The sequence below is a fragment of the Haplochromis burtoni genome, unplaced genomic scaffold (genome assembly GCF_018398535.1).
Source record: "Haplochromis burtoni strain Fernald_Lab_line unplaced genomic scaffold, NCSU_Asbu1 Contig_84, whole genome shotgun sequence".
In the NCBI taxonomy this organism is placed as follows: domain Eukaryota; kingdom Metazoa; phylum Chordata; class Actinopteri; order Cichliformes; family Cichlidae; genus Haplochromis; species Haplochromis burtoni.
Window position 1 is genome coordinate 634639 of NW_024582445.1, and position 13370 is coordinate 648008.

Sequence of the window (13370 nt, forward strand, 5' to 3'; positions counted from 1 at the left end):
GATCACAGCTATCTGAACAGCAATATGTGCTGCTCAAAGAGGTTTACTTTTGTCTGCAGACACCAGTCAGTCTGTCATTTATAGCAGTAGCTGCTGTGAAAATGTCAACCGTATTGTTTAGCAGTGTGGTTTATGTGTTTATAATTGCATCCGTGTCCTTAATTCAAACCTGATCAATATCTATCATTCTGTTTGCCTGGAGCTATACCAATTTAATTATGACTGGGTTTGGAGCTGCGATGCTTTGCTGTCAGCCGACTGACCCGTTTGTCTGCCCTCTGTTTATTTTGCAGATGATGAAGTTTGCCTGGGATAACTACAAGCGCTATGCTTGGGGCAAGAATGAGCTGCGGCCTTTGACGAGAAACGGGCATATTGGCAACATGTTTGGTGAGTATTTGCTGGAGACTCAGAAGGCCTGAAAGGTCACCTGTTTTTTTGGTATTTATTTATTTATTTTTAAGACCCACTGACCTTTCTCTTGGAAGACTTTCATGTGAAAGACAGACTAAAACTAAGGAGGGAGGCAATTTTGTGATCAGTAGAAGCACCAGCCACAGAAACTAATTTAAAATCTATAGTTTTGTGTTTGGGTGGACAAAAGAAGGATAAGAAGGTTGCAAATGTCTTTATTAGAAAGAGACCAGGGCCGACTGTTTCTCTGTTTGGAACTGATGGACAACTACACCAATCTTAAACTCTCACAAGCTAGCACTGATTTAGAATTTCAGAGCAAGTAGTCTGCCTAAAATAACAATTTGACTGAAAGTTGATTTTTGGCTTTTTAATTCCATGTTTTTGTGCTGTGCTGGGGAGAAAAAAACACTTCATGAAAACACTTTTTTTGTTATAAATGTTTTGGCAAACTTTGTGCCTTCACTCACAACAAAGACTTTCCACGCTAACTAAATGTTAGCACGTGGCCTACTGCTGTGTATGCGTTGCACATGCACGAGGCTGATCAGCTGGTTACTGATTAGGGCACAGAAAGCCGGAAATCAGCCGATTCCGGTTCCTCGCCTGTCAATTGTTGCATCTCTATATATTATTGCAGCGGTCCCCAACATTTTTTTGCACCACGGACAATATTTTCATAGACCGGCCTTTAAGGTGTCACGGATAAATACAACAAATAAAACCAGTACCAGTACCAAAAAAAGAAGATTTATTCATGACACACAGGAAAAGATTAAAAAATAGTGATAAACACAGATAAAACCCCAGAAAACCATAAATTTCCCACTCGAACATTGCGGCCCGGTACCAAACGACTCAGTGGGGGTTGGGAACCGCTGTATTAGTGCATCAATATTCACAAGCCCTCAAATGTACTCAGGATGTTGTCAAGCACCTCATGACGTTAAATATGACAGACGTTAAATAAGCCAAGAAGAGAAACATAAAGTCACAAGGTCCTTCGTAATTTTGGATTTTGATAATAAGGCAGCACACATGGATAATCTAGTTAAATTAGGAAAACCAAACAAAGTAGTTTAAGCTCTGCTTAAACCAGAACTGACATCCAACTCAAAGCACAGAAATATGTGAAGTGCTATTAATCCTTTGCTTTTGACGTGGGCTATGTTGTGTAACATATCTCCATAATATTTCCATAATTAGACATTGGACGTAACTGTCTATTAACTGATTCAGAGAAAAGCAATAGTGCCTTAGATGGTGGTTAGTCTCATATTGTAGCCTACTTTCAGATGGTAGGCACATTGTTTAATTTTAAATTAAAAATTAAAATAAAATATTTATCTTTTGTGTCGAGCTTAGAAATAGAGGTTGTTTTGCACAGTTTTGCTTCGTTGGCTTCTGATCAGCTCTTTCAATACTGAATAATAATTGAAGCCATGTAATGGGCAACAATTCTTATAGCTTATAGCTTTTTCACTCAATAATCTGTATTTGTAAATTCTGTTTGTAAAAGACAGTTAGTTTGTTTAGAGGTCTTTATAATGCTCTTCTTCTTTTGCTTGTGCTTTGATGGGGCTGCTTTTGAGAAGCTGCAGGTAGCAGTAGTTTAACTCGAATTTCAAATGAGACAAAAGCAACTGGATTTCTACAGATATAAAAATATATTATACCTGCACACCTTCTGAAAACAAATCATAAGTAATGAATTTTTAAAAAATCCAGCTGTCATAAGAACGACAACACATCGCACTTATTTGCACCTCAGTGAGCTTTTGACACTATGTTTTCTTGAGCTTTCACTCAGCACAGGAAACCTCGCAACCTGCCAGGGGTGTCACAGTCTCCCAACAGCCTCTAATTGGAGCCAAATCCAGAGGGGTCCTGCAGTCCTCTGCAGTGGAGCATATCAGTCAGTTCGCACTTCTGTGCCTGAGGGAAATCCCACAATAAAGCTCTTAATAAAAGGTGGATCAGCTCTTATTAAGACTTGGGCTGGAACTGTCTTCCATACCTGAGGTCTTCCTCTTTCACTTCTGTAGGGATTCACAAGTATTAGAGAGGTTGTGGTTAAGAGGAGTCACTTTAAAGCAAAGGCCTTGAGCCACGTTTTAAAGCAACTAATCCAGGATCACCCTTAGATGAAAATGACCAAAAATAATTCAAACACAGATTTTGCCATCATTTGTTTATTCAACCGGTTTGGTTAATGTTTGTAGTTAAAGCTAAGACATCAGAGAAAAGTTTTGTTCTCAACCTATTAGTTATAAAAGAATAAGGTTTTAAAATCTGTTCATATGCCAGTTCAGTCATTCTCAAACTGTGGTAGGCGTACCACTGGTGGTACGTGGGCTCCCTCTAGGGGTACGCGGGAAGTCTCCCCCCAAAAATTTAAGATGAAATAATATACCATGTTCTGACTGAGGGATTTCTAAAAAAAAATCAAACGTACAGCTCTGTTTCGACGTGCACGAACCATGAACAAGGGTCGTGAAGCCAAAAATCCAGCAGCTTAACCACCACAGCAAAAATTAAAACGTACAGCTCTGCTATCACTTCCAACATAAATGAAGACAGAAAACTAAACAGCAGTTTGTAGGGTTAGTGAAGCTGGGCTAGCTGGTATATAATGATGTGCTACGTGATCGCTAGCTACACAACTATGTTAGCATAACATAAACACAGTGAAGCTGGAGGATGAATATGGGCTCAAAATGTGGTCATAAATATTTTGTACTTGTAAATCAGGATTTGTATGTGCAAAAAGAATTTGTGTGTGCGTAAAAAAGATTTGTGTGTGGACTTAGCCAAAAGACCCCCCTGCAAGTTACAAGTACAAATTTTGACCCTATTTTTCTTCCTTTCATCTGATTGGTCAATGTCATGTCAATCGCAAATGTAACAATCCAATCAGAGAACACATGGGTTTGGCTGTCGGAGGGGCGCTTTTTTGAACTGCAGGTCTTTGAGGGTAATACAGTTTGAAGCTGGAGGATCTCTATATAAATATCCGATAGCAGCTAGGTCCCCTAACTTTTAGCAGCTGTTGAAAGGATAAACTTGTGGTATGTCAGTGGTTAGAAATACTATTATTACTTTAGGATTAGTTTAACACAAAGTCAGGGCTGACCCGGGACCATTGCTGTGAGTCACAGTGCGCAGCATAAAAGTCCTTTCACATCGGACGCAGCATGTGCTGCTAATGCTAACTAAAAGCTAAGGATCCAGAATTTGTTGCGCTGGCTGCTGGGCTCTGTGGGTTTTTGCAGCAGCTCTACCTGTACTAGATGCACCTGCTCCTTGTCTTTTCTATCTCTGACTTTATGTCCTCTACAAGAGTTTCTGTTTTTTTATGCTAGTTCTTCAAATGTTCAATAAAAACATGTATGCTAATTCATAACGAAGAAAGCTTTGTAACAAAGACTGTCATTTCCAAAACACTGCCCGCCCCCCTGCGGTCCGCAGCGCTGTTGAAAAGGCTGTGGAAGTCCCTGTATTAAACATGTAGACCTGTGACACAAAAATCACCAAACTCGGACGACCAGAGACTGTTTTCCTTCATGAAGGAAAACGCTTGATTGGAATGTAAAAGGGCATTTATTCCCTTCAAAGACCTGCAGTTCAAAAAAAGCGCCCCTCCGACAGCCAAACCCATCTGTTCTCTGATTGGATTGTTACATTGGTCAATGCCATGTCAATCACAAATCAGATGAAAGGAAGAAAAATAGGGTCAAAATCCGTACTTGTAATTTGCAGGGGTTTTTTTTGGCTAAGTCCACACACAAATCTTTTTTATGCACACACAAATTCTCTTTACACATACAAATCTTTTTTACACATACAAAACTGATTTACAATTACAAAATATTTATGACCACATTTTGAGCCCATAGATGAACTCTTACTTTTTTCCTCTCGATAAAAGTTAACGTCATGGTTCCCGATGGTTAGGGACAAATGCAATCGCATGGCTGGATGCTGTAAATGGACCAAACTTCAGTCAGGAGAACAACTGAGAAAATCCATCCACAATACGAGGTTAGTCATTAATATACTGCTGCATGGGCTGGGCTGCAGTTACATTGTAAGGTTGTTCATGAGGGTGAGTTCGATGAGAAAGAGGAGTGCAGCGTTATGTCTGTGTTATCTGATGAACTGATTATAAATCAATCTTTTTTTTCCATCTGTGCTTTTTTGTGTTGATACTGTGTGTTATCCAGTATTTTCACAAGCACAATGAACTGCCAGCATCATTCAGTGAAAAACAGAAGAACAAATTAGATAACAAGCGCTCCAAATATAATAAATCCAAACTGTTTTTCCCCACTCTCTACTGTTTTAATGTAATAAATTTAGTTGATTGACTTTTCTCAATGTAATTGGGCTGATATTTTGCTGCAGAAAGCCTATTTTGTTAGTCGATTTTGTTGATTAATATGCTGCAGGGGGCAGAGATTTGTTAGTTTTTACTACAAGTCGTGTTTCAAGATGAGTTATCAAGGCTTCATCCACTTACTCTACTTGTGAAGTAAGGGATCATTAGGAAGGAATATCAGCCAAGGACACTGAAAGTTAATGGACTGTACTGTTGTCAGTATTAAAACTTGAGAGATGATAGAGATGATGATAAACTTGCAATGATTTGTTCGTGTTAAAGTTGCATTAAGCAATGTCTGACTGCTGGGAGATATGGGACTCCAAACAGACTCAAAGCAGTGAGCCTTGATATCAGCTTATTAAATTGTTATTGGTAGCATATTCACAAACAATCACTTCATCACATTTACACATTCAGCACAAACAGCTTGTATTTTATACGGATTCATCCCCGGGAGCTGGATTTATACCTGACGCTAAAGGTTAACGGCACTTCTAGCTAGCTGAGACGCAGCTTATAAATTATAGCTTGGTGTCAGATTGTGATGATAGCACAAGCATGGGGCTAGTTGGATTCAATGCAGTTATGGCTAAGTTTTGTGGCGTTTGCATGCTTTTTTCATTTTCTTTTTTCTCCAGGCACTGTGCTAGGTTAATGCTGGATCTCTTGGCCAGGACAACCTAACATAAGAATAGCTGTGTGTCACAGCTGTGTTTTGCATTCTTTTCATTTACTTTGTGATGTAGGCAGTCAGAAAAAAGGCATTCCATGTAAAGGAGATTGCTGCTATACAGAAGGTTGACAGCGAGGTGACAGTTTGCTAGATTGTATAACCTGAGATAAAATATTGAGATTGTTTTCATCCTGCTTTATGTTGTATTCACGCCATGAAACCATCAGTTGTATAAGAAAACAAATATACTGGAATCTGGCAGTGGGGCCTGATACGGCGAGAATTTGCAACATGCAAACAACATGATGCAATAATTAAACAAACACTCAACTATGCATATTAGCTGTGCAGTTCATGTGTCTTTTAGCTATAGTAAATACACTGCTAAAATAGACCCCAAACACAGAATAACAATGGCTATTGAATAAATAAGTGAAATGAATTATTTCAAGCATGCTTTCATTGAACAAGGTCAAACTTTTTGCATGCTGAGCGTGAATACATGGTGCGTGTAATTAAAATCCCTTCGCTTACTCGTTGTATATCAAGCAATCTTGTGCGACATGTTTATTGTTCATGCTTCTATTGCAGTGATGTAAATACGATCTATAAGTCAGCACCATTTACAAGTTAGAAGCAGTGTGGTGCTCAGTGCTGAAGGATTCCTGTGAGACATATGCAAAGTGATTCAGCCCTGTGGACCAAATAAGTCCACACATGGAGGAATATGCAGGAAGGTGCAAAAGGTGCTAATTTTCACTGGGATTTGGCACACTGCGACACATCAACATTTAATTAATTTAGGAAAAAATTAGATTTGAACTGAAGAATCGGTTGATGATGGATCGTACTGTCTTTGTTTAATTGTATTGAATTAAGCCATGGTTACACACTGATATTGACAAGTATAGCAGCCACCTAATATGTTGTTTCCATATAAAATTTAATTTTCTCTCTCTCTCTCTCTCTCTCTCTCTCTCTCTATATCTATATATATCTATATATCTATATATCTATATATATCTATATATCTATATATCTATATATCTATATATATATATATATATATATATCTTTTGCATTCATGAACGATATCATAAATCACTGCAATATTTTACAATGATTTATTTATTAATTACATGGCAAATTATTAATTTGGAAGTCAGTTTTTAAATGTTTTGATGTTTCTATAATATGTTTAAAATATTGAAGAGTACAACGCACAGCTTCTCCAAGTAATTGCTGTCTTTATCCATACAGCACAGCTATCCATTAAGAATGCCGATCCGACTGATATCCGAACAACAAAGGTAGTGTAGAAAAAGCTATTTATCTCTGGCAGCACCGCTGAGGAATAGTCAAGTCTCCAAGTATGAAGGGAAGCGAAAGACTTTGTTCAACAGAATATGGTTAATCCTGTAAGAAAATGTTTTTTCAGTCTGTTGAAAACTGTCATCGTTTTCCTGCTTTTAGCTATCCTCGTGTGTTGCACAGTGCATTATCTATGAATAGAGAGTGGGAGGTTGTCAAAGGGAGAGGAAGGGAGAAAGGGCATCATGCTAGTGAGTAAATGTCACATTGTGAGGGGTGGTGCAAGAAGCCAGGTATGAAATTGGATGCTGTGTTCTTTAATTTAATCCCCAGAGCAAACAGAAATGCTACGAGATTGGATCTACAGTACGGTTAGCAACGGCGTCTGAGGTTTGTCAATATGCTGAAAGTAACCAGAACATCCCTGCTGCTCGACGTACAGCCCGGCCCAAACCACAGAGAGGCAGAGAGACATTTTACTCCAAACCTTCTGTCACACTTTCACTTTTACTATAATCTTCCTTTAATTCTTTCTTTCAACCCTACGTTCCTTTTTATTTTTGCTATAATCCCTCTTCCCTTTGTCATGACCCTCAAGGCTGAAAGCGTCTCTCTTAATTCTTTTCTCTGAAACAAAGTTCTGATACTTCCTTTCCTCCTTTTACTTTTGTCATTTAAATTACTTTATTTCTTCAGAGCTTATTAAAATTTCTTTTGCCTTGGGCAATTAGAAAGCTAATTTTTTTTAACGTACTTTGAACAATCGTGCCTTGATGTGAGATTGTGTGGGAGTTCCCACTCAGCCAACGTGTAGTCATTTATAATAAAGTTAGCATATATGCATTCACGGAGGTTAAACTTTGATTAACAAGCATTTATTATAATATGTTGAAAATTTGTGTGACATAATAAAACTGGACAAGAAAATCATCACAGATGTAATTTGCTAATTGGCTAAAAAGCAGTTGGTAGCGCTGTCTTGTCCCTATCCGGTTTCATGTCAGGTTAATATTAAATCTCCTCGAGCATTGTGAAAAGGTGAAAATCAAGGTCACCTTTTACTTTAGTGCATATGACAGCAACATTTGTTTTGTCTCCAGCTTAAGAAATCATTTGTTTTTGTAAAATGAGATTCACGCAGTAGCACAGAGGAATATCTGTCACCCTATTCTCAGTGCCTGAGGAGAATACTGCATAATGTAAAGCATGTTCAGTGTTTTTAATTTAGAAAGTAAAATTGTAGTGCTAATTGAAGCTTGGATTTATGTATTAATGGCATGCAAAAGCGTGCACTTTGTTGGAAAAGTTGAAACTCTTTTGAAGCAGATGCAATGGGAAGGTGGTTAAGTTGAAGGGCTTTGTTTTCCATTTAATGCATTTCATTGATAAATTTCAACTTAAAGGTGGAGATGACTGTGACCCAGATGGAGTTTGTGTAGTTCAGCACTTGTTATATTTACATGTTAATAACTTTTACCAGTCGGCTTCAAGTTTTGGTGCCGATATTATCAGCAGCTTTCACCGTTGCTGACATAAAGCATTGAAGGTCAATTGGATGATATGCAAGATGTCTCACCTGCTGCCGCGGTTTACTTTCAGCAATAATAAATCTTAAAGCATGGGGTGCTTACGGCATGAAATCTGAAATGGTTTTGTCTAATCACTGGAAATAGATGCTCCTGAAAGGAGCTTGAGTTTTCACTACAAAATATCCACCACAGTGGGTTTTATATTGCAAGTCTAAAAATTTACAATAGCTTTCTAATGGAAGACAACATATACATATGATCACCTTGAAGGTTATTTGGTATACTGGTTTATTTTACACATCCAGCAGTTGCACAACACATTTATTATAATTGATTTGGAGATGTTTCTTTTTTTCTTTCATATTTTACCTCTTCAAGTCCAGTACTTCCACTCTTCCTTTGTTTTTTGGCCAAATGAAATGTCTGCTCTTTAGCTAAATGTTCAACATTTATATAGTTATAGCAGCTTGAAGCATGAAAGTTGAACACAGTGTTGAGTTTTGAATTATATATTTTGAATGCGTATTTGCTGATTATATTGTTTTAATGTAAGAAAGGCCTAACTCTGAGTACACTCTGTGCCAAAAAGTGCAGACGGGAAACTGCATGCTTTTGCAGAAGCGCTTTTGCAGCTAGAATGAAGTGAAAGTGAAACCAACTAGGCTGTTTGATTGAAACGTAAGTGTGACGTGAGAGCAAGTATATAAATAACTAGGCTTCCGTTTGTGCTTCAGACCTTGTGTTGTGTGTTATGAGAAAGGTCTTCATACCCGGATATGTAAAATAAAGATCATTTTTAAAGTAAAAAGACCACTTTTGAGCCTTGTGTCTTTTTGGCCCTAAGAATGTAAAAGAACCGTTTTTAACAACAGTAAGTGTAAATCTGGAGGATGATTTGACAGAACTACTGTACCTCTTAATTGAGTCTTCAAGCAACTTAAAGAAGTCCAGACGCTTTTCTTTGCAAGCTCCTTTGACTACCTCTTAATTGCTTTGGTTTTGGTTTTAAAGTGGTCATTTATGTCCTTTGTTTAATTCATCTTCTGGTTTCATGCCTCTGTGAGATCAGCTGAGGTGAGCTTTTACTTTTATTGATCAGTTCATATTGACATGGTGAGCAAGGAGGCATCATAGAGAGTGAAAAAGTTTTGTTTAGAGAAACAGTGTGATAGCTCGGGGCAAAGCAAGACATTATGATATGAGATTTTTCATACTTCAGGCTATCAGGAAAGCCTTAACTCCCATATTTAGATCTGAAACTTAGATCTAGAACTGATTTAAGAGAGTGTGGGAAAGTGATGCAAAGTCATTTTGGGACACTTGTTAACTGCAAGACTTGCAGGCTAAAGCTCTCAGTGCAATGAATTATTTTCAATATTTGATTCCCAGAGCTCTCGTGCCCTACTTGTATGGTGGAGGGCATTAGCTAAAACAATCAGCAGTGATTGCTCTATTTCCAGCTTATCTCAGTGCAAGACTGAATGGTCGTCTCAGCCTTGAATTCAGAAGGCATTGTTAAACACAAACAGAGCATCATTCTGAAGAAGTAATGTATGATATACAGAAAAGGTATATATGGCATATAAGTACACACTTAAGGATTTGCAAAGGAAAATACTGATCCTAAAACGACTACTCCCAGCTTACCAGACAAAGCTAAAGAAAGCCAAATAAAATACTTCACCCTTTCTTAAAAAGTCTGTCTCCAATCGTTATGATACTATTGAGATAATGTACCTAGATTAGCTTTTTTTTTTCTTCTTTTCTTTTGAGTAAACACAAAGATTTTGGCATTCTGGGTGAATCACCATAAGATGTTTGAGATTTTCTCATGTGCTTATTCACAGCCACACAGCTAGAAGCAAATCCGAGTGGACAGCTTGTTTATGGTATTAATCTTTTATCACCAGAGCCCTACAATAAAGGCTGTTTTCTTTGATCTGAAAAGAAAGCTAATTTAGGATGACTTGATTGCTGAGATCTCTTCCTGGAAAGACTCCAAAATGCATTTTCTTCTTTTCCTTTGTTACCATTCTGGGGAAAAGCCAGAAAGCCCATGTCAACTCTGCCTACTTGTCTAGTGTCCTTGAAACCTTAGACTTATATTCTGTTCCCTTTTGGGCTACAACAAGTATATGGCAAGCAGATGCTAGCTTATTATAAAGTGGAGTTTTGGGTAAATGACAGGGACAAAAGTATTGGACCATAACTCTTAACCTTTCAGTTCAGGTGTTTTTAATGAATTGTAGTGTATTAATATGTAGTTGTAACAAGTCAACATTCCATCAACTGTAAGTGGTATTAGCTCAAATTGTAGTATTTTAGGGAACACAAGAAAATCATCCATGAAGTGGCAGACCACAAAAACTTACATAGTCAAGTCAATGAATGCTTATATATGTATTGCATAAAAGTCAGCAACACTGTGCTAACTCAATAACTGGAGAGTTCCAAAAACGTGTCTGGCTTTAACATCAGTACAAAAACTGGGTGCGGGGGGCAAGGGTTTCCATGGCCAAGCAGTTCTTTTAGGTATAAAGTATTGGTGGCCCAGTATTTTCATCCATAATAGGGTATGATGCTTTTAGATTGGTACAAAAATCTTTTACACTCCTCTCGTGCAGCTTAAGACCCTTTCTTAGTTGAAACATTGACCAAGATTGCTTTTAAATTCTGCTTATATATCACCGGTTGTTTGGTCGTTTTATGTTATTTTCTAACTGATGTTGACTGATTAACTCAAGCCATAAATGGTAGAAAAGCTGGGAATTTTATTATCACAGATAAATAAGTGGGTTGAAAACTCTGGAAATGGTTTTATTCACTTTTTTCCCCTCAAAATTTGGATAAGCATTATCTGTGTTAGTTAGCTTAGTGCTCGATTAGCCTAGCATGTGCAGACCCAGCGACTACAAGCACACCTAAAATTTACTAATTTACAGAAACAAGAAAAAAATAAATATTGAGAAATATAAATACTATTAAGGTGCTAATAGATTCCATTTTTGTTTATTAGCATTTAGCTAAGTGCCTAACTGCTGTGGGCTTATATTAGCGTACAAGCTAGCTAAAAAAAAAGTGTGATGCCCACTTTTAGCTAGCCTATCTATCAAGAGTTTAGTTATATACACTACCAAACTTTGACCATTTAAACCATTTCATATGTCACATCCACTATATCCTCTTTAGATTCCCTCTTTTGCTAAGTTTGACAAGTGTAATTTACCATTATTATTAGATGTCTCATGTACTACTATCACTTTCTCCATTTGCTTCAAAGTGAGAAGCCAACCAATCCAACAGGCTAAGTGGTGGATTAAAGAGATGTTCATCCCTCTGTGAACGACGTCATTACCCCCATGCCTGCATATTTGGGTCACTAGCTAAGGCACATTAAATGCCAAGCCAAAACCATAGTCTAACAGATGCTAGGGACAAGGCTTGTGATTGTGCTGAAAAAGAGAGAACATTACATTAGGTGTCACAGCTGCCCCTCCCTCACTCCAGAGATTTTTCATCAACAATAGATGTCCTATGGCTGTTAAGGGGATTGGCCACATGCTGCTATTCACAATTGCTTTCCAGTTCTTTGCTTCTCTACAACAAATGAAAGCATAAAGACCCCTTTTTACGCATGGAGAAATAGTTTTCCATTTTTCTGCCTTCATTTTATGATTATTTAATCCTGTCTTTTTTTTCATTTTGTCCCATTACCTCTTTACCTTTCCATTCTCATCCCAAGAGGTGCAATTAAAGAGCATAAGGTCATCGGTTTTTGCTCACAGTTCTCCTGGCATGCAAAATGAGCTGCTTCTAGCAAAACAGGCTGAACCATTCACCTTTTCTCTTATGGCACGCCTAAGGACAATTTGAAACCAGTAGCGTTTATTAGGAAACCCTGAGGGCTTTTTAGATGATGTAAAGCATTACCAGGTACTCTTACATGATAGAGACCTGAAAACCTGATTTACTCTGGATCGATGGCCCAAATAATGAAGTGCTGGATATTTATTATTTAGTTGGTCTGGTTGGAGGTGCTATTGAAAGGTGAAATACATTTTTTATAACGCACCTGGCGGTTCTCAGGCATCCCGGATCCCCCCAAAGTGATGTTGGATTTTCACCAATTTTCACTGTCTTACATCATCATAACCTACAGCAAACAAACTGGAGCTAAACATATCCGCTATGGCATCACTTTTCCAAAGACAGTGCTGCTTAAAAGGGACTTGTATGTACTGACATACATGCATACTAATACTTGGATTTTACTGTTACTGATCGAGCACCTTTGCACCTGTGTCACTTGAAAGCTCCTCCTGTTTTGTCATTTATGGAACATTTATTAAAAGCAGTCAGCTTTATTCAGGAAGCACTTCGCTTGACAACTGCCTGCTGTTTCCTCAGCCTACATATTAAGCAGACAGGTTTTTTTCCCCTCCTTAGCAATTACCTCTCTGTAGACCTTGCACCTGGTTTTAAAGGGGGGCACTGTAAAGGTTAGAGAGAGCAAAGGAGGGAGTGGCAGCTTCCCTTTCCATTAAGGTTAAATGAAGGGCTACGCAAATGGTGCCCATCACCACCTGTCACATGCAAGTTACACACAGAAAGAAGGGGTGCAACCATCCACCCACTTTCCTTTTCTTCCCCATCAATTTCTATATCCCACAGGCTCCATCACGATGGGGTTGAAATCATCTGTCTCCATAGCGACCAGCACTAGGTGACAAATCAGGATCTGGTCCCTCACCCCATCCTGAGAGCACATCCCAACCCTCCATTCAATATTGCCTATTTGTTCTGGGACCAATAGGGCCTAAAGTGGAACTGCTGGCTGGCCACATCGTATATCATGATAATTGGAGGATATAGAGCAGTAGCAGCAGCAGTAGGGCTTTGGGAATTACTTTACTTTACATACTGTCACTGAGATATGCGTACAACCCAATCTATATGGATTTTCGGGGTATTGTTAAAGTTGTAGTTTATTTTAAACATTTGTCAATGTAAGTATTTGTAGGACAAATGTGTGAATTAAGATGTAATAAAATAAAACAATATT

At 38.1% G+C, this 13370-nt stretch overlaps 1 protein-coding gene across 1 annotated transcript in view; it reads left to right on the plus strand.

Moving 5' to 3' along the window:
- LOC102292667 (mannosyl-oligosaccharide 1,2-alpha-mannosidase IA) overlaps positions 1-13370 on the plus strand; it is a 192391-nt gene that overhangs the window by 79223 nt on the left and 99798 nt on the right. Inside the window, 1 exon segment of the mRNA XM_005925531.3 lies at positions 294-390. Within this exon segment, the coding sequence (XP_005925593.1) occupies positions 294-390 (97 nt within the window).